This window comes from Octopus sinensis, linkage group LG10 (assembly GCF_006345805.1).
Source record: "Octopus sinensis linkage group LG10, ASM634580v1, whole genome shotgun sequence".
Classification (NCBI taxonomy): Eukaryota; Metazoa; Mollusca; class Cephalopoda; order Octopoda; family Octopodidae; genus Octopus; species Octopus sinensis.
The window spans coordinates 27,356,023-27,378,741 of record NC_043006.1 but is presented as its reverse complement, the minus strand read 5'-3'; the positions used below and the strand labels follow the sequence as shown (position 1 = coordinate 27,378,741).

General features: G+C 35.7%; 2 protein-coding genes across 3 annotated transcripts in view; one reads left to right on the top strand and one right to left on the bottom strand.

Annotated features, from left to right (window-relative positions):
* The window catches only part of LOC115216615 (zinc finger protein 665-like), a 34,989-nt gene that overhangs the window by 10,121 nt on the left and 2,149 nt on the right, over nucleotides 1–22,719 (bottom strand). The window contains exon 2 of the mRNA XM_029786095.2: nucleotides 18,793–19,552. Within this exon, the coding sequence (XP_029641955.1) occupies nucleotides 18,793–19,192 (400 nt within the window). The 5' untranslated portion in view covers nucleotides 19,193–19,552. The remainder of the gene's footprint in view (nucleotides 1–18,792; nucleotides 19,553–22,719) is intronic.
* On the top strand, nucleotides 283–6,508 carry LOC118765068 (zinc finger protein 239-like). 2 transcript variants are annotated; one of them, XM_036506444.1, is made up of 2 exons: nucleotides 283–422; nucleotides 4,796–6,508. In XM_036506444.1, exon 2 carries the CDS (start codon nucleotides 5,225–5,227, stop codon nucleotides 6,167–6,169), a length of 945 nt encoding a protein of 314 aa, XP_036362337.1. In that variant the 5' UTR covers nucleotides 283–422; nucleotides 4,796–5,224; the 3' UTR covers nucleotides 6,170–6,508. The 2 variants fall into 2 exon arrangements, with proteins under 2 accessions (XP_036362337.1, XP_036362338.1); XM_036506445.1 differs by having other exon boundaries at nucleotides 289–558.

Genomic DNA, 22,719 nt, shown 5'->3' with positions numbered 1-22,719 from the left:
GTTAGGAAGGGCATCCAGCCATAGAAACGATGCCATAGCAGACAGCAAGGATAGATGTAGTCTTCTGACTAGCCAGTTCCTGTGAAACCGTCCAACCAATGTTGGCATGAAAAGCAAGTGTTAAATGATGATGATGGTCATATGTGTGTGTATTTAGAGAGGGAGATAACTAGACAGATAGATAAATAATATACACGGACATACGTATGTGTGTGTGTTATCGAAACTGTGGCCAAAGATATAAAGTTCACTTGTCTGCTTTGTTATGATAAGATACGAATTTATGGCTAAATATATTAGAAGATAAACGCATGCTGATGTCATTGCAAGAGATTGATATAAACCTTTGAAAATATATTTTCTTTGGTAGTATAAAGAAAAAGAAATACAGCACATTGATTCACTGTTTTCTTCTGAAAACGGTAAGTCGATATAGATTTGTTTTAAATCTGTAATAACGTGTGTAAATAATAGAATTGTAAACCGATGTTGTTTACAATTCTATGATTGTGTGTAATTACACACAAGTGAAAACACAACACCGAAGAAAAGATATTGGTAAATCATATATTTTGTATATATTTTCCATTTTCATAACTTTTTTCGGTTAATGTTTACAAACCTTTTCTTCTTCATTGCATTTGGTTTAATTGGAGAGGTGCGTTTCTGAAGAAGCGCCGAAAAATTATTTCTTTTGGTTAATATTTACTTTAACACCTTTTGCTTAATATTTACTTTAACACCCCGCCACCAAAACATAAACAAGTGTAATAGGTGTAAAAAAAAATGGGTTAATATAGGGCGTAACAAATATCAGAAAATCAAAAAAAAAATGTGTGTAATAGGTGTAAAACAACTTCCTATGAACGAATATGAAAAAAAAAATTCGCGCACGCGAAAGGGGGGTGGGGGATAGGCCTCGGAAAATTCACATCGGGAAGTTCCGAAAGCGTCTGAGGGGCTGACCCGGGCACCAAAACAAAAAAAAAAATAGTGTAATATGTGTAAAACAACTTGCTCTAAACGAATATGAAAAAAAAAATGCGCTCTCGAGAAAGAGGGGTGGGGGAGAGGCCTCGGAATATTTATATCGGGAATTTCCGAAAGCGTCTGAACCGGGCACAAAAACAAAAACAAAAACAGCGTAATAGGTGTAAAACAACTTGCTCTAAACGACTATCATAAAAAAAATGCGCGCTCGCGAAGGGGTGGGGGGTGGGGGAGAGGCTTCGGAAATTTCACATCTTCAGTCCACGGCCTTTAAACTAAGAAAAAATAGTGTAATTGGTGTAAAACTACTTGTTCTAAACGAGTATCAAGAACACACACTCACACATGAATCATAAACTCCGTATTTCGCAAAAAAAAAATAATAAAGAGAAGAAATTCTGGAAAAAGTGAAGAAATGTTGGATCTCATTCCTTGGTTAAAGCTATTTTAAACATTAAATTTATGCTTTTCTTTGAAATAGTTCAGATATATGCCTCTCCCCCACCCCCCTTTCGCGAGCGCGCATTTTTTTCATGATAGTCGTTTAGAGCAAGTTGTTTTACACCTATTACGTTGTTTTTGTTTTTGTGCCCGGTTCAGACGCTTTCGGAAATTCCCGATATAAATATTCCGAGGCCTCTCCCCCACCCCTCTTTCGCGAGAGCGCATTTTTTTTTTGTCATATTCGTTTAGAGCAAGTTGTTTTACACATATTACACTATTTTTTTTTTTGTTTTGGTGCCCGGGTCAGCTCCTCAGACGCTTTCGGAACTTCCCGATGTGAATTTTCCGAGGCCTCTCCCCCACCCCACTTTCGCGTGCGCGAATTTTTTTTTTCATATTCGTTCATAGGAAGTTGTTTTACACCTATTACACACATTTTTTTTTTGATTTTCTGATATTTGTTACGCCCTATATTAACCAAAAAATGTGTATTAAACGAATATGAAAACAAAAATTTGCACCAACGAACCAGGGGGTGGGGAGAGGACTTCCGGAAAATTCACAAGATCCTATTTTTTCCTTCATAACTAACCTTTCAAACAGCATACATTACGATTATAAAGAAGTTTGTGGGGAGAAGACTTTCGAAGAGTGTAATCAAAAAAAGTTTGAAAAAATTTTTTAAGATTCATTTATTTTTCGTTTGAGTAATAGAAAAAGTTTTTTTTTTAAAGATCCGAGCCCAACGGTGGGGGTGTGCTTAAAACAACAGCTAAATCACCCTTAACTTTTTCCCCCATAGTGAAACCATATTCAACACTGTATTTATGAATTTGTTCCTCTCGCAATGATACATGGGATCACTTTTAAAACCTTTTCCTATTACTCAAACGAAAATAAATGAATCTGAAAAATTTTTTTCAAACTTGTTTCCGTTACACTCAAGCAAAAAAATAATTTATGAATTTCTTTCTCTTCGAAAGTCCTTTCTTCACCCCGTCGGAAAAAAAATTTCCTGACAAATTTCTTTATAATCGTAATCTATGCCATTTGAAAGATATCAATATAAAATTTCTTTAAGTTATAAGGGATTATAATTGGATCTTGTGAATTTTCCGAAAGTCCCCCCACCCCGGTTTGTTGGCGCAGACTTTTGTTTTCATATTCGTTTAATACACATTTTTTACATCTATTAAACTTTTTTTTTTGTGGCCGGGTGTTAAAGTTAACATTAACCGACTTTTACATGTTGATCTGTTACGTTTGACAACCCAGAGTCGAATGTTGCAGGCTTCATAAACAAAATATGTTTTAACCAAATAAATGCTGTCGTGTCGACAGTTACAAGAGATTGGATTTTATTTGAATATACAGGTGAGGCGAAATAAACATCAGAGATGCTTGCCCTATGTAGAAACTGCAGGAGCTACTCAGAGTTTCACAAGCTCTTCTAAATTGATTGCAATGCTGGAAATATTTCCGTATCGTCAGCAGGTATCTTACTGTCACAAGCGTTTTGCTCCTTAGCCTATATGCTTTGCCTGAGTGGGGCAGCAAAGACTGAATTTGTATTCACCTACGAAAGGGTTCCAATTGTGATCTCTTATCAACCACAGCCACCTTGAGCTAGTTTTAAGTGCCATGACTACTCTCCTTGATGGCTCTCTTCAGTTGTCTAGGCTCCAGATCTATCTTCTGCAGGAAATAGCACTCTAATATAGCTGGGAATATGTAGCAGCTAACTTCAATGGGGAACAAGGCTGCATGCAATCCTTTGACAAGGGCCTTGTCGACTAAGTCCTGATATTTCTTTTCTTTACCGAGGGGAAAATTTCGAGTTTGTACTCCCAAGGCATTATGAATTCAACCTTGATGATTATTTTTGTATTCCCAGAGAGCAGGAATATATCTGGTCAAAGTAATGCTACCTCTATCTCCTCTGGGAAAACAAGTTTGTTTTTCAGGCCTACTTGCATCTCCCAGTCTGAGGCTAAATGCAAAATAGAAAACAGGTCCCCTATCATTATTTTTGCCTTGGGAGCTTTGTTGACTTCCTTTAGGCATTTGATGCCCTTTGGTAGTGGTAGTGGCTGGTGTTTACTTGCCTTCACTCTTTGTAGATCAGTTCATTTGGCAATTGCTGCAAGGACTTTTCATGTTCCCACATGTGTCAGCCTTCTCCCAGCACCCTAATGCATCTGGTCAAAATGTGGTTCAAGGTGCAAAGAGTTGCTCCACACTGCTTGCAGGGTGGGTCTTTTTCTTTGCCCCATATTTTAAAGTTATTTGGGTTTGGCAAGAGGTCAGTGACAGTATGAAAGAAGGACAATCTTCCCTGGTCATTGCCTTGGGTGACTGGTCCCACTGTATCCATTGGCCCTAGTGGATAAGCCCTACTACCTTCACCTGATAATCCTCTGTTGAATCATGGATCCTTTGCACTATGAGTTCTCTCTTGTTCCTTAACATTGCTTTAACACCATTCATTCTGGGAAAATGCAGATTGGATTAAATCTATTCCAATACTTAACTGATGCTTATTTAGTATGGAGTAGGAAAGATAAGACCACTCTGCTGGGTTTGAACACACAACAGAAATGGATGTGAATAAATACCAATTCTACTGTCCACCACCCTTTTTAATTAAATGCAGCCATATACATTCACTCAAAAATGGTAGAAAGTGTTTATGTAGCTTCTTTGGCAAAGTAACTCTGCACTTACCTTTTTTTTTCATCTGAAATGTTAGTGAAAATTTCTTGAAAAAGCTTCCTAATAACCCATAAGTCAATATTACATCTCCCTTTGAGAAAAATGTATAGGGAAATTATTTTATTCCATCATTCCTTTCAGCACCAACCCTCCCTCTCATAACATTACAAAAAAATTTTCCAGTATTAAAATTAGAATTGATAATGATCTTAATAAGATACTGAGACCATCATGAACAAAAGTTCATCAGTTGAAAGTCATATATTTCTAGTATAAGATATTGATGCTTTCTGGAATTGATTGAACTATATCTGAGGAGAAAATACAACTAAAGATTTGACTAAACGAAGTAATCTAATTCATATAAATAGATAGATGGATAGAATGTGTGTGTGTGTGTGTGTGAGAGAGAGAGAGAGTTTTATTTGCTTGGATCAAGAAATTATAATTTAGAATGTAAGATCTTCATTCCAAAAATCCAGATCCATGGTCCTTACTATTTATTTCCACTATATCTCTACATTGGATTGTCTTATTTCTGTAAATATGTTCTGACTGTTGCTTGTTTATAGTCAAGTAATTTTTCTCCAGTAATTTTCATATATACACTTCTTTGTCCCTCATGTCTTATGTTGTCTTTTTATTTCAGGTTATCTGGCAAGAAACATGGTAATAAAAATGATTTCACTGAAGAGGAACAATGTATTCGTTTACTTTGGAAGACTAAAGTTAACTTCATCGAGCTGATGCTAACCTGTATTTACAACTCTTAGTCGAATGGATGCAAAATATTTCCTATTTATAATGTTCTATCTGCCTTATATGTTAATATTTGCATATCCAGATGTATCTTGATATTTGGAACTTCCTTAATTACTGATTATTAATTACAACATTGTATCCAAATAAATCTACCATTTAAAAGTATTCCTAAACTTCTGAGATATAAACAGTCTTTGATAAAGACCACCATATAGAAAAAATGTAGTCATAGAAATATTTTTGTTACAAACTACAAAGAAAACAGAGAAAAAGTTACAAGACATCATTTTTTATTTTTAAGTTAAAAGAGAAAATTATGGTTTTCAATGAATCACAGATTGAAATTATTGATCTGACTGATCAAATAGAAGACAATGCAGAAGAGAAATCACACAGGTGTGATATCTGTGAGGAATTATTCACAACAAGAAATAATTTAATTCAACATAAATTAATTCACTCAGTATCCAAACTGTATCACTGTCATGTTTGTAGTAAAACATTCACTAATAGTAGTTTCTTATCTCAACATAAACGCATTCACACAGGAGAGAAACCATACCACTGTAATATGTGTGATAAAACATTCTCTCAAAATAGTAATTTATCTTCCCACAAATGTATTCACATACGAGAGAAACCATATCACTGTGATATCTGTGGGAAAACATTCTCTCAAAGTGGTGGCTTGTCTTATCATAAGCGTATTCATACCGGAGAAAAACCTTATCACTGTGATATCTGTGGTAAAACATTCTCCAACGGTGGTGGCTTGTCCTCTCATAAACGTATTCACACAGGAGAGAAACCATATCACTGTGATATCTGTGGGAAAACATTTTCTCATAGTAGTGGTTTGTCTTACCATAAGCTTGTCCATACAGGTGAAAAACTATACCATTGTGATATCTGTAGTAAAGCATTCTCAAATAGATATAATTTATCTCTCCACAAACATATCCATACAGGAGAGAAACCATACGACTGTAACATTTGTGGTAAATCATTCTCTCAAAATAGTAATTTGTCCACCCACAAAAATATCCACACAGGTGTGAAACCATACCACTGTGATATTTGTGGGAAAACATTCTTTCAAAATAATAATTTATCTAGGCACAAAAGTATTCACACAGGAGAGAAATCATACCACTGCAATATCTGTGGTAAAAGATTCTCTCAGATAAATACTTCAGCTACCCACAACTGCATTCATACTGGTGAGGAACCATACTGCCACGATGAGAGTTTTTCAATATGATTTGATAATATATAATATTTAAATTAAAATGTAATGTGAACTGGTGATATTTTAATATTGAACAACTGATAAGGCGGTGAGCTAGCAGGAACGTTAGCATGCCGGGTAAAATGCTTAGCGATATTTCGTCTGTCTTTATGTTCTGAGTTCAAATTCTGCTGAAGTTGACTTTGCCTTTCATCCTTTTGAGGTTGATAAATTAAGTACCAGTTGGATACTGGGATCAATCTAATTGACTGGCCTCCTCCCCCAAAATTTTGGATCTTGTGCCTAGAGTAGAGAATAATATTGAACAACTGATGGCTGAAATAAATGATCAAGAAAACCTATTTGGAATTACATCTGTTTTTGCTTTTTTTAATTTAATGCTGATATTGGTTTTTACTGCATTGAATAACCATTCTTTTTGATCATGTTATATTATCTGTAAGGCCTTTCATTCTCTCCATTTAGATTTCCCTGCTCCTTTCTTGACCTGTTTCCACTATAAACATCATTTGTCAGGTCAAAGCACTTTTTCACCCTGCAGATGTCTAGATATGGACATCTAATGCCAAATACATTTACTACCCAGTCTCTTCTTCAGATCAACTGTGCTCTACCTGTTATGAAAGTTAACATTACATATCCTACAGGTTCTACTCAACTAACTTGCTTTACTTGCTGCAATGCAGTACTTCTACTTTCACTACAATACATCATCAAGGTTCTTACACATTCTTCATTAGAGTTTGCACTTTGAAAAAAAAAAGAGAGAGAAATCCTTTGTTGCCAGCAAATATAACTTCTTCCATCCTGTTCTCATTCTTACTATCAGGTCATTTCATAAGTAACGTCTGGATTTTAAATATGGAAAACAAGTGATCAAATCTTACATTTTAATGAAACTTAATCATCAATATAGTTTCCATGATATCTATGACATCTTTCCATCTACTCATAAGCGTTTTAATCTTATTTGTGAAAAACTCTTTCAGTTTCAAAGAGAACTCTGAAAGGTCAGTTTCAATTCCTCGGTTGTTTCGAGAATTAATCCGTCCAAATGATTCTGTAAACTACAGAACAAATGGTAATGTGAAGGAGCAAGGTCTGGGGAATAAGGTGGATGAGCAATTTTCTCTTAGCCAAGTTCCTTGACCTTCTGCAATATGATTTTGCAGTATAGGGTCTTGCATTGTCTTGATGAAACACCACTCACTTTTAATTAACTAAAGCTGGCCTTTTTTTCCTTCAAAGCAGCATTCAAATGCTCTAATTGCTGACAGTAGATTTGAGCATTGATTATTGCATTAGTTGGTAGCAACCCAAAGTGGATGACTCCTTCGCAATCCCACTAAACAAAGAGAAAAACCTTCTTTGCATAGAGTTGGCTTTTTGGCCTTTTCCTCTTCACCAAGAAAGACTGCTGAACGTGGAGAATGAATTGGAGGAGAGTCTGCCAAATGTTGACCCAATTCAGGGACCAGCTACCCGATTCAACAGTACTTTGGTAGATAAAGCAATTATGGATATGAAGACAGGGAAAGCTCCCAGTCCATCAGGAATCAATGCTGAGATGCTTAAAATATCTAGCGTTGTGGGTTATAGTCTAGTCACCTATATTGTAAATCAGGTGATTCAAAAAGTCATACCCAATGACTGGTGTAGCAGCACCATAGTCAACTGCTACAAAGGTAAAGGTGACGTCTTAGACAGGAATAATTACAGAGGTATCAAATTGTTGGATCAGGTGATGTAAGTTACGGAGGGAGAGAGTTAGCCTAGATGAGATGCGGTTTGGTTTTGAGCCAGGTAGAAGCACTACAGATGCTATATTTCTGGTAAGACAGCTGCAGGAGACATACATAGTTAAAGATAAACCTCTGTACTTGGCCCTTGTTGGCTTGGAGAAAGCCTTTGATAGGGTCCCCTGATCCACTATCTGATGTTCTATGTGGAAACTAGGGATAAATAAGTGGTTGGCGAGAGCTGTACAAGCCATGTACAGGGATGTTACCATTAAGATGAGGGTTGGCAATGAGTATAGCGAAGAATTCAGAGTAGAAGTAGGGGTTCACCAAAGCTTAGTGCTCAGCCCCCTCTTATTCATCATAGTACTCCAGGCAATAACAGAAAAATGCAAGATAGGCTGCCCTTGGGAGCTCCTCTATGCTGATGAACTGGCTCTTATAGCTGAATCACTACCTGAACTAGAGGAGTTTACACATTCTCATCTATCTATATATATATATTTATATATATATACATATAGATAGATAGGTATATATATATAAGTTGTGTGGTTAAGTTTGCTTTCCAACATAGTGTTTAGGTTTACTCCTACTGCATGGTATAGTTTTGTTAGGCTATACACAAACAAACTAGTGGTGACGAGAATACATTTACCAAAGGTTTATTACTTTAGGTACATCAGGGCTTAAGTCCTCTGTTATTTTTGTATAGTTCACTCAGATTCATTCCACGTTTACTGCTGACATTCTTCTGTTTTCATTCTCCTCCCAGAAGTCTCTTTCTTTCCTGCTGACCAACTTCCTAGCTAGCCCACTTCGAAGTATCTGTCTACAGTTTTTCTGTCACGAATCCTTCCCTACAATGGCACCTTAGGCAATAGTCTTGTACTATAGCCACAGGCTGACCAAGACCTTGGGAATAGATTTGGTAGATGGAAACTGAAAGAAATCCATTGTGTGTGTGCATGCGTGTCTTTGTTGTCTCATTGTGTGATAATTGTAAATGACTGTCACCCAAACAGTGTCCTTTGTTTTTAATCTGTGAAAATATGTGTGGCCTTAGGGAAATATTACCTTGTTTGGGAACAGGTGAAGGTTAACAACAGGAAAGGCACCTAACTGTAAAAAATCAGCCTCAATGAATTATATCTGATCAATGCAAGCAAGGACATGAAAAGGACAATGATGATGTGTGTGTATATGCATACATATATATATAAATACATACACATACACACATATATATACATATATATATATGTGGGTGTGTATGCATACATATATATATAAATACATACACACACATATACATACATATATAATATATACATATACATATATATATATATATACATATATATATATATAGGTATAAGTTAGAGGTGTTTAAAACCTCTAAGGGATGGTTAAATCCAAAGGCGCTGCTGGTGATTACTTGTGTAGGTACAGTCCTTGGTAAAAGGTATATGGTAGCAGGTAATTCAGCAGGTAAACCATAGTTTAAATTATATGCAAGAATAAACACATGGAAAATATGTGCTTAGTTAAACTTGGGACTACAGATCAAAATAACCTCCACCCTACATCCACTTCATAGCAGAATTAACAACTAAGATATCTACTATAACGTAAGACTCGCCATTCTTTGTTGTTATTCTCGTTACCAATGTATCCCTGTCTTTCACTCTTCTTACCTCTACATTCTAATGATATCTACCACTACAACTGGTAAACAGAAACGATCGTAAATGTACTATTACTACCACTTTTCTTTATTAATTAATTAAATTAATGGCTTACTAGTGCAAACAACCAACTTCTTCCTGTTATTTTTCCTCCATTTTCTTCTTGCATCTATCATCATCATCATCATCGTTTAACGTCCGCTTTCCATGCTAGCATGGGTTGGACGGTTTAACGTCTGCTTTCCATGCTAGCATGGGTTGGATGGTTCAACTGGGGTCTGGCAAGCCCGAAGGCTGCACCAGGCCAGTCAGATCTGGCAGTGTTTCTACAGCTGGATGCCCTTCCTAACGCCAACCACTCCGAGAGTGTTGTGGGTGATTTTATGTGCCACCGACACAGGTGCCAGACGAGGCTGGCAGACGGCCACGCTCGGATGGTGCTTTTTATGTGCCACCGACACAGGTGCCAGACGAGGCTGGCAGACGGCCACGCTCGGATGGTGTTTTCTTATGTGTCACCGACACAGGTGCCAGACGAGGCTGGCGAACGGCCACGCTCGGATGGTGTTTGTTACGTGCCCTCAGCACGGAGGCCAGTCGATGCGGTACTGGCTACAGTCATGTTCGGTTGGTTTTCTTATGTGCCACCGGCACTGGTACCACAAGGATACAAATTCCATTGATGTTCATCTATTTTGATTTGGTTTGATTTGATTTGATTTTCACTTGCCTCAACAGGTCTTCACAAGTGTCACAAGAAGGAAGGTATGCACAGGTGGACTGACTACGTCCCAGGTAGGGGCCACGGGTTATGGCTTCACTAGTCTAGCCGGGTCTTCTCACGCACAGCATACTTCCATAGGTCTCGGTCTCTAGTCATTTCCATATATATATATATATATATATATATATATGAGCTGTGAACTTTATTTGCCTGTCTGTATTCTTCTATCTACTGTTTTACTCTTTATTCTTCAACTATTTTATTCTTTTATAAACTGTGAATTCCCTGTCTAAAACTTTCATACATACTTACGTTGTAACTGATGACGGAATACCCTGTGTACGTAGATGCTAACCTATCACTTGGGATATCCTAGATATAGCTGTAAGATATCCAATAATCAATTAAACTAACTAATTAATTAATTACCTCAAAGTCACCTAACTCTAATTAAATATTGTAAATGACTTGAGATACTCGTCCTACCTTGGTTTTTGTTTCCTCTAATATATACCTGCTAATTTGAAAGTCTAGCTCCAACCTCAGTTGTGAACTTGAAACCTAATGGATGACCAATTATAGCACTTACACAGCATACCTATTCTTTTAGATAACCAGTGAACTAAACCCCTCATGTTCTATGTATATATTTTCTATATGTGTATAGAAGTATGAAGAGGGGTTTATTCATAAGAACAGTTTCATGTTTTCCTATTTCTAATAGAATTCCACTATCTTCTCAATTTCTGTTTTACATATTTAACCCATTTCCCATACAGCACTAGAATTTTCTCTTACTATCTTGTACCTAAATCTTTTCTTTCTTTTTGTTTTTATTATTAACAAACAGACAACATTTATTAAACCAACTTATCACACTTTAAATTATGACATTTAAATACAAAGAAATAGGAAAAGGAAAAAAAAGTGGGAGTAAAGCAGCAAAAGATGGAGGGGAGGGGCAACAGATCACATCCCACAGAACAAATGGTGTGCTCAGCTGCACTTCACAGTCATGATCCTGATGGTGTTGCTGCAGTGAATGGCCAGCAATACTCACTATAGCAGCTGATCCACCTCGCAGGGTTCATTTCTCAGATGGACTGCTGTTATCCCAATTTTGTGGAGGTAATTGGTAGTGCAAGGCCCAAGATAACTGACGTTTCAATAGTGACAGGCACCTACTAATAGTGACCTTGTATACAGGGTGGGTGAAAAGTAAGTAGGCTTTAAAAATTGGTTATAAAATCCATAATCCTCTTACAAATTTATTGAAACAAATGATGCATGTTCTTTACTACATGGGAAAATGAAAGTAAATCTTCATATTTCAACATAAGCACCAGTGGCATCAACCAGTTTCCACAAACGGCCAGGGATAGAATGAACAACTTTCTGAAGGACATCATCTTGGATATCATTGAGAACCTCCTGAATCTGTGTCTCCAAGTCCTCCAGTGTGTGAGGTTTTGTCTTGTACACCTCTTTTGTGTAACCCCACAGGTAAAAATCTCATAGAGTGAGATTTGGACTTCTGCAGTCATGGTCTTCAGGTTTTAGCTCCTGCATGTAATGGGGTTTCTGTGAACAAAAATCCAGTTCTTTATGCAACACCAAACGCATTGTGTGTCTTGTTAGTCCACTTTCATGAGCTGCTTGGCATGTTGATTTTTGCAGGCTTCGATTAAATATTTCCTGCATTGTTGCCACATTCTCCGTTGATCGGGATGTGGCTGGACGCCACTTCTTGTATTGTTCACAGAGCCTGTGGTCATCAGCTTTGCATGACCTTTTGGACTTAGTGGTGCATGCTTACCTTCCCATGCACGAGATCATCTCTGAACCAAAACAATGGAATTCAACACTTCATAGTGTGCTGCTATCTTAGCTCACTGCTGAACAGTCAAGTGACTGGTCATCTGGAAAATAAGAAATCCCCATTAGTGTTGTCTATTTAAAAAATAATTTTGTGATGGCTTCAGTGATACTAAAACTTCTATAAGCAATTTCTAATGCCTAGTTACTTTCTACCCACACTGTAGACTGACATTGTGATATCTTTATATATAAAAGTCAAGTTGTGTGTCTGTCTCCTACGATTTAGATTCCTAACTACTCCCACATTTTGCGGTGCAGTTTAATCAAAACCGGGTATCTTATAGTCGTGATTCATATCGAGCTCTTCTGGGTATTAGCGCACGTCTACAATGAGTCTATGATTTAAAAAAAAATTTACCATAATTTTTTTCCATTTTAATGTATTTTTTCGCTATTATATAAGGGAAGTAACTCTCTAAAAATGTCTACGATGAGTCAACGATTTAAAAAAAAAATTACCATCGTTTTTTTTCCATTTTTAATGCATTTTTTGGCTATAACTCTCTAAAAATGCTTATATAGTTATTTCCCTTACAAATCCGAGCAAAGCCGGGCGATACTGCTAGTCTTCAGATAAAATCAATATTGTTGGTGTCTGGTACTGTAACTTTTGTTGCTCTCTTAAAACCTTGTCAAAACTGGATCCAGAAGCAGAAATTGAATAACTGAAAATGCAACTAAGAGTGCAGAGAAAACGAGCTAAAGTTATATGTTCTCTCCCTCTCACTGGACATGGTTAGATGAATAAGGGCTTTAAACAAAAGTGTGGTGTCAGCCTTGGTACACTCAGAAAATGTATATTAAAGACTGGTTCAGCATTATCAGGGAATACTGTAAGGAAAATATTTGGTATGTTTGAACCAATGAATCCATGAGTCAATGTCTTGAGGTGCTTTGTTTTGTATTTCAAATTAATGAAGTACCTCTGTGGAGAAAGAGGAAATACAATTGAGGAATAGTGGTTTTTGGAGACTAAAGACTTACAGAAAAATACCAACAGCAGATCAGCCATATTGAATGAGAGTTTGATGCTAGTTTCAACCACTAATAAGTTAGGGCAGATATTTAGTATTACTAAGTGTGGTAAATTACGGTTAGTGAGTTATGGGTTCATTTACATTTAGTATTGTAATATCAAAGATTCTAAGTAAATAGTTGCTACAAAACTGTAGAGTTTCACTTTTTGGGTTTGTCTGTGAAATAATAAATCAACAGAAAATTGATATCAATAACCTGTCTTGGTCAGATCAGTGAACAACATATGACAATATTAGGTGAACTTCTGCATTATACTATCAAATACTGCATTTTCTTGATCCTTTTCACAGGAATACTATCAAAGCATTAACTGAGAATGGAAGACAATGAGGACAAGGCTCTCTTTTGGACCACGAAGAGGCCAAAAGAGTATTTTTTTGAGAGCCATCTTACAGAATACTGATAGAGATTGACTGAGAATGGTTTCTCTGATGTCTAGTCTCTCAGCAATCTCAGTCTTGAGACATTGCCTAATTTCTTGAGTTGTAAATGTAACTTTCTTTCCTTTTATCTAATCTATGACCCTTGAAAAGAATTACATTGTTTGTCATTCATATCTTTACTGAATTATTGGTTCTTTATGCTGCAGTTATGAGAAAAAAAAGTTATCTAACCTTATGAGATGAAGAGATATCATGAAACCTATCTCAATACAAAAAATTATTCTATCTGATTATGATTGATAAATAACAGAACTTTTTTTTAATGTGTTTTCCATGCTGGCATGGGTTAGTTTGACTAGAAAGTTGCACCACGCTCCTGCCTATTTTGGCTAGGTTTCTATGGCTGGATGTCCTTCCTAATGTTAACCACTCCACAGAGTGTACTGGGTGTCTTTTACATGTCACCGGCACTGAATATCAATTTTTTTTTTACTGAAAACAAATTAAAATACTCACCAGCCAGTGCTAAACAAACAACTTACTGCTGAGACTGAATCTAATTCACAATTATAGCTGGGAGTAAACATTTTCTGCATCAAATGTAATACTAGGTCACTGCTTGATTACATATACTTTATAATAGAAGATACATTGCTTATATTAACAAAAGTAATCTTGACTAAAAGCAAAATCCACCATCATTTTGGAATTTTTGGAAACAATGTATGTTGATCTATATTATGCAATATGTACTTTTTCTTTTAAGACAGAAGCATGTGACTGGATAGAGATTTGGTTGCTAGTTCTAGCAGATAGATTGACTACATAGAGGTTCTTATTTTGGTATGAGTTGGATTTTGTTTTAAACCCTTTCACATTTATATTACTTTGTTAAATGTAATGTTTTGAATTCAGCAGGCCCAAGAAGGGTATCAATAACAGTTGTTTGTAACTTCAATTTTTTATGCACAGATTTATAATTTTGTTAGCAGGTATGATGTACAGTTTTATTTTTACCTGATATTAAAAAAAATCAAATTTGACTTCTATTGACAGGTGAAATTAACAGGTATAAAAGCAATGACTATGGATAAACACTAGTATTGAATCTTCACCTGTCTTACCTGTTTGCTTTGTTACTAAAATAATCCAACAATGACTCAGATGCTGTTTTTGTTTGTTTTTTTTGGGTTATTTCTCTTCTACTTTTCGTAAATCTTTGGGTGTAATTCCTTCAAAGTTAGAATCACCGAATACTGAAGTCATGTTGGTAATTCATCATCATCATTTAACATCCATTGTCCATGTTGGCATAGGTTGGATGGTTTGATTGGGCTGGCATGCTGGAAGGCTGCACTAGGCTTCAGTCTGATTTGATATTGATTTCTGCAGCTGGATGCCCTTCCTAATGCCAACCACTCTGAGAATGTACTGGGTGCTTTTACATGCCATTTGCATGACACTGGGGTGTGTTTACTTGCTACCGGCACGAGTGCCAATTTGTTTCACACCGGTATCTGTCAAAACTGTGATTATGCTTGACTTGATGGGTCTTCTTTTCAAGCACAACATAATGCTAAAGGTCTTGGTCATTGTCTCCATGAGGCCCAACGCTTCAAAGAAACTCAGCCACTTTGCTTCTGTGAGGCCCAATGCCTGAAAGGAACTCAGCCACCTTGTCTCTGTGAGGTGCAACACTCGAAAGGAACTCAGCCAAAGCTCAAAAGGAACTTGGCCACTTTGTCTCAATGAGGCCCAACACTCAAGAGGAACTCTGCCACTTTGCCTCTGTGAAGCCCAATGTTCAAAAGATGTTCTTTATATACTACCAGCACAGGTGTACTTAGTTTGACAGGTCCTCTCAAGCACAGCACATTGCCAAAGGTCTCGGTCACCAATCATTGCCTCTGTGAGGGTCAAAGTTCAAAGATCATGCTTTACCACCTTGTTCCAGTCTTCCTGCATCTACCTCTACCACAAGTTCCCTCTACTTCTTTACACAGCTGTCCTTGTCCATATGTATCACATGACCATACTAGCACAGTCGTCTCCCTTGCACGCCACATCTGATGCTTAATATGCCTAACTTTTCTCTCAAGATGCTTACACTCTGTCGAACATGCAAACCCGAACATTGCACATCCAGCGAAATGGTTTCATTTCTTTCAAGCCTATGCATGCCCTCGGCTGTTATAACCCATGTATCACTGCCATGCAACATAACTGTTCGTACACAGGCATCAAACAATCTGCCTTTCACTCTGAGTGAGAGGTCCATTTTTTGCTAGCAAGAGTAAGAGCTTTCTGAACTTTTCCCAGCCAATTCTCATTCTCACAGCTATGCTCTTGGAACATCTACCTCCACTGCCAACATAGTCACCTAGATAAAGGAAGCTACCTACTGTCTCAAGCTTGCCCCACAGACAGTTGATGGAGTCTATTTTCTGTACATTTTCAGCGTTTATTGCACCAGTGCACCTTCCACATACAGAAGTTAGTCTCCCTGTTAACCTTCCTCTAATGTTGCAGCACCTTTTATGTGTCCAAAACTTCCACTGGGTGCACCTTATGGAGTTCTAACTACACCTTTCCCACAGATTAAGCAGAGCCATCTACCTGAAGGGATTTGAGATTTGTCTGCCTTCCTACTCACTATAACTTTGGTTTTTGTTAGGTTAACTCTAAGGCCCCTTGATTCTAGACCTTGCTTCCAAACCTGGAACTTCTCTAGTTCAGCTATAAAAGCAAGGTCATCAGCATAGAGAAGCAGCCCATCTTGAATTCTTCTGTTATTGCTTGGAGGACTATGATTAATAAGAGGGGACTGAACACCAATCCTTGGTGAACTCCTTCTTGTATGCTGAATTCTTCACTGTACTCATTGCCCACCCTCACCTTACTGGTAGCGTCCCTGTACAAGGCTTGTATGGCTTTCACCAACCAGTTGTCTATCCCTAGTTTCTGCACTGACCACCAGATAAGGGATCAGGAAACCCTGTCAAAAGCTTTCTACAAGTCAACAAAAGCCAAGTACAGTGGCTAGGAATTTCTCCTGCAGTTGCCTTACCAGAAGTATAGCATCAGTGGTGCTTGTACCTGGCACAAAACCAAACTGCATCTCATCTCGACTAACTCTCTCCCTAATTAGTTGGGCTATGACTCTCTGCATAACTTTCATCACCTGATCCAACAATTTGATACCTCTGTAATTATATCTATTTAAGGCATCATCTTTACCTTTGTAGCAGTTGATTATGGTGCTGCTACACCAGTCTTTGGGTATGACTCTTTCATGAACCATCTGATTTGCAATACGTGTGACTAAACCATAACCCACACCACCAGACATTTTTAATTACAAAGGGGAAAAAAAAAAATCCATCTCCACTTCAAATGTTGCTAAAACCTTGTGTTTTAGCAAATATTCTAATATTCTTCAAGTAAAATGGTTGGATGATTTTAGAGTTAACCAACTTTATTTTAATTTTGAGTTATGAAGAATATTCACGAAGACAGGTGAAACTTACAGTTGAGATGAAAAAATGAAATATGGCGATATCTTATATGACAGACATGTATCCATTTCCTACCTGAATACAAAAGGTAGTTGTAAACATTGATGAGGATGAAGCACAAATTATGTCATTCATTTTGCATTTATATTAAGTTGAAGAGTTCTCACAAATTAACCTTCAAGACATTGAGGGATTATACTATAAATAAAAGAATTGATAAAATTATATAAATCTAAGCCATCAAAAGAATGTATTCCATCATTCTCTTGGTGGGATACACACATGTAACAGTAGATTGAGTTATTTGAAGCAGAAGAAACCAAGTTTCAAAAAGAAGAAAACCAAACAGTGAAATGTCATCAACAAATTTTTATTTACCTCTGGTCAGTTTGACATGTCTCAGGTTAGCAGAAGCAGGCAATGAAAATATTATTGTAAGTAGCAGCAGGCTAATGCGAATATTCTTGTTTGTGTGCTATGAGAAGTGTTGGAAGTAGTATGTCTAACAGGTCAAGCTGTCTGCTAGAAAGCAAAACAGAAAAAGAACTGACCGTTGTGTTGGAGCAATCGAAAACTACTGTCCCTGGGGCTCTGAGGGAGGTTCTATTTATATTTTCAGAGGAAACTTAATATCAGCACCAGAACAAAGGGAGTGTTATCCCTTATCTATGTTTCAACTCTCAGTGACCTATGAAAACTACTTAATTTAAAGAAATGAGATAAAATATGACAGCTGACCACATAAATCCTGATGTTAGAGAAAGAAAAAAATATTGGAGTGAAATCTAAGTTATAGTTTTAATTCTCAAGCTAAGCAGTTAAAAATTATCTATCTACACAACAAAATTAAACCAGAATATTCATAAGATACATAAAAGAATATATATAACATACATATGTATATCTTAACATGGTATAATAAAATATTTCATTTCGTGATTTGTATAGTCATTTTTAACTGTACAGTAATGTTATCTTTGATTTATGAGAATACATATCTCATGTCAAATTATCAAATAGTAACAGAAAATGTGTTAAGTATTAAAAATATAACATTCATAAATCATCTTTAAAATGTATATAGCTGTGGCTGTATAAAAATATAGTGTTAAGAGGCTGTTATCACCCTGTTATATCTTATTTCCAGTTTCAATATATTTCTGGTCGTATATAGCTTTCATAAAATTGCTTTTGACATATATGTGATTACTTCTCTGTATGAACACATAAATGCATAGTTAAGTGACTTTTTTGAGTGAATGATTTACCACAAATATCACAATTAAATGGCTTCTCTCCCGTATGAATATACTTGTGCTTAGTTAAGCTACCAGTATGAGAGAATGATTTACCACAGATATCACAACAATAGGGTTCCTCTCTTGTATGAATGCGCTTGTGTATAGTTAATTCACCACTCTGAGATAGTGATTTACCACAAATATCACATTGATATGGTTTCTCTCCTGTATGGATACGTTTATGAGCAATTAAGGTACCTCCTTGTGAGAATGACTTACCACAGATATCACAGCGATATGGCTTCTCTCCTGTATGAATACGTATGTGTTTAGTTAATTCACTTGTTTGAGAGAACGACTTACCACAGATATCACAGTGATGTGGTTTTTCTCCACTATGAATACGTAGATGAGTAGTTAAGTTACTGCTTCCAGTGAATGATTTACCACAGATATCGCACTGATATGGTTTCTCGCCAGTATGAATACGTTTGTGTTTAGTTAAGTTACTTCCTTCAGAGAATGATTTACCACAGATGTCACAGTGATATGGCTTCTCCCCTGTATGAATCCGTTTGTGTACAGTTAACTCATCATTTCGAGAAAATGATTTACCACAGATATCACAGCTAAATGGTTTCTCTCCAGTATGAGTACGTTGGTGAGAAGTTAAATCACCACTTCCAGAAAATGATTTACCACAGATATCACAGTGATATGGTTTCTCTCCTGTATGAATGCGTTTGTGAGTAGTGAGATTACCTCTTTGAGAGAATGATTTGTGACATACATCACAGTGGTATGATGATTTTTTAATCTCTTTCGGCATCTCTTCAGGTAAAAAATATTAATCATTAAAATTGTTCGTTTTTGCAGAATTTTTTTTGCTTCTGTAGTCTTTTCCTGTCAAATATTTCTCCTCTAGTTCGAACACCTGTTATTGTTATGAAGATGTTGCAAGCTCATTAGTAATCCAAGTTTCATCTTGTATGCATTTTAGACAGTAAAATAGAGAAATTTTGTCAATAATCTCACACACAACAAACATTCTACAGTAATTCCACAATAGATTTATACAAACAAAGTGATATCTGTTCTCTAAAGCATCTTCCTTTTGTCTTCAAAAGATGATAAATATTGATGGCTTATCTGAGTAAAAAATTCTCTCATCGCAATGTCATCTGATATTCTGAAATAAAAGAAACAGTATAACATATAGATACTTAAAATGTAGAGATGCAATAATGAAAATTTTACTATATTTCTATGCTGATAAACTATACACCATATTTATTCTATTTATGTCTTAATACACACTCATATACAATATGTACTTCTAATTATGGGAAATGATATCTCCAGTATTAAATATGCTACTTTTCTACAGTGAAGTCAACACTGTGGAAATAAACATTTTTTTCAAAAAATGAAAATTTGATTTTTTGAATGTTGAAGTCAAATAAGTTTATATTTAGTCTTACTATTCAGTTTGTACAGAAATGTACATTATTTTTCATCTTGTGGGAAAGCAAAATATTTAGCATTTAAGCATGAATTTTCTAAAACCCATCAAAAATTTTTATTAAGCATCCTCTTTTTATATATGGTGCTTAGATTATGTTTCAACCCCAACAAAATATTCTTTTTTTAAGGAGAATTTTAATAAATTGAAACAGCATTTTAAATTTTCAAAAGATGAGAAAAATATTTTAAACTACTTGTAACAAGATGGATATTATAAGTTAGAATTACCACTTTAAAAAGTATATTTTATAATGTGCATGTAAGAAGATTTCAAATGTATGTCTTTTACATGGATGTAAAAATTATCAGAAGACAATATTCTTTCATTAATAAACATAGCAATTTATTTCTTGATGGTAAATTTTACATGTGGTAGTAAAGAAATTTGGTCACTGAAAGGTTAGCATTGATGTGTTATTCAAGGATGTGGAATAATGAGAGAAAAAAATGTATGTGCAATAGAAAATGTAATGTGTGTGTACATAAGAAATATCTTAGCATGTCGTTATCCACTGGACAGCTAAATAAGAGTGTGTTAACATGTTAGATTCGAAGCAGCAACTTTTAAGGATCCATAGCGTGTTGAGCTAGATGAGCCACAATCTTGCCAATAGTTTAGTGTCTATATCTGAACAGGATAAAACAAAGCAGCGACTAAAGGAACTAGGTATTAACGTTCTAACAATTAGACAGAAACTGAATAAATACTCTTAAAAAGCAGATGTTGTTACTCTGGGTGGAAGTGATGAAACAGTTCGACAGCTAGCCTCAATTAGCTACATTAGTGATCCGATGTTGGAATATTTTACTGAATTGTTTTCACAATATCTGTGCCTGTTTAGCTCTTTTGTCTGACACCTTGTACATTATCTCAAGCTCCCTGCACTCTTGTCAGACACAGCTTGCCTCTATTGGACCCATAGTTGGGTACGTAATTAACAGAAAAGTTGTCTGTCTTTTGAAACATGCCAGCATGCAATACTGTTGTCCTTGCTAACCTTAGCAAATGAGCACAAAAATAATGCCAGGAACAACTTGCTTCAATTTTCTCCATAGCCATTGCTAGCTCATATTACACATTCGGCAACTCCAATAATTTCTACAATTCTGAATTCAATGGAAAAAAAGTGAAAATCGTGTAGGTGAAAGTATCGAAATTTACCCTTTTGTATACATCATGAAACTCAACACCTTAAGATCGTAATAGTAACAATACAGTAAATTGGTCAGTTATATTACATCAAAACCACTACATCAAGTTTGTAAGAAGTCTGTATGCAACTTAATTATTAACCCATCCACATGGAACTGTGGATGGGTTAATTTGGCAATCAATCGTTTTGGGTCTCAGTGTTGTCACTTGCAACTTGCCATTCGTTAGTTAGTTATCATATATTGTTGTCTCATTCAATCCCCAACCCCAGTGTTGCCAACATAAAATCAGAATTTAATGCTAAATTTCAGTAGAAAAAATACAAAAAAATGCTAAATATGACAAAAAAAAATGTTAAAGACTAATTATATCAAAAATCTTAATATTTATTTACTTACTTTAATTATATTCAGCATTGAAAAATAATTTCTTGAATTTCACTGATTTGTATACATTCAAGGTTAATTATGTGTTTTGGAATATCGAAGTTTTTGCAACATTTGCCATATCTTTTCAGGCCATATTTTATTGACAATATTGATCTTCCTATGGAAGATGCATTTTGTTTTTCAATTTTGATTTGATTACACCCATACTACTGAACAACCATTCAACTTCTGCATTTGAGTTTGGCAATGTCAGTAGATTAATGGCAAAATTTGCAACATCTCTAAAAGGATTTCCTCCAGTAGCATCTTTATATTCCAAGACTTCCAGTCAGAATGTATTTGTCCATTTAACTAAATGAATGTTATAAAACTGAATTTCAATTGAAGCAATTTTTTCTTCATTTAAATGCATTGCCTCAAAGAACCAATTTTACCTGTCTTAACAGGTAAAATTGGTTCTTTGAAATGCTGCAAAATATTCTCTACTGAAAAACCTTTGATATTCCTCAGTATATTAATATTTCCTGGCAAACAGTGTTTGAGCTCTTTATAAAGGCAGAGTAAAAATTGTTGCGCTCTCTTTTGCAAATATTATTTTCTTCAGTGGCTGTTAGTCTTCTTGATAATCATTTCTGCTATCTTTCTCTCGAACCTGTAGCCTAAATTTGGATTAGGATCCAGAAATTTTTCAATAGAAGCATCAGGATCAAGAAGATCAATTCTACATGTTGGCATCACTATCATATTAGCAACAGATTTGATCAAATTTGAAAGATCTTCAAGTAATTTTGTTTTGTTGACAATGTTTGATTCAAACAGTTTATTCATTTCCTGAACATGTTTTAAAATTGGATGCAAAAATAAAAGGTAAAGTTCATTCCTACAATCACAAAACATTTCATGTAACATTTGTGCTGTAAAGCATTTTTCTTTTGTAATTGTAGTTTGGAAGTGAATTTGCAATTCAAACCATTGGCTTAAAATTCTATTTACTGCTAGTTCTATTGACAGGCAGACAAGAATTCATGATCTTCAAAGGCTCTTTATCATTAATAGCAAACTAAAGGTTCAAAGTTTCCCTAAGACACCTGATGAAGGATGGGTATGTATAGCAGCCGAAACGTGTTAACAAGCAAGATGAGGGCAAATTTCCATCAGATGTAAATAATATTGAGGCACTCTTTCGATGTAACTCAACAAAATCAAAACATTTCCCTTTGGGTATTTCCATGGGTTATTGGAGTATAGATATAACTAAATTATACCAGCAATGTCTCATTTTAAACTTTC

What these genes read in the sequence shown, in the direction of transcription:
- LOC118765068 (XM_036506444.1), top strand. Translation starts at nt 5,225, where the DNA reads ATGGTTTTCAATGAATCACAGATTGAAATTATTGATCTGACTGATCAA.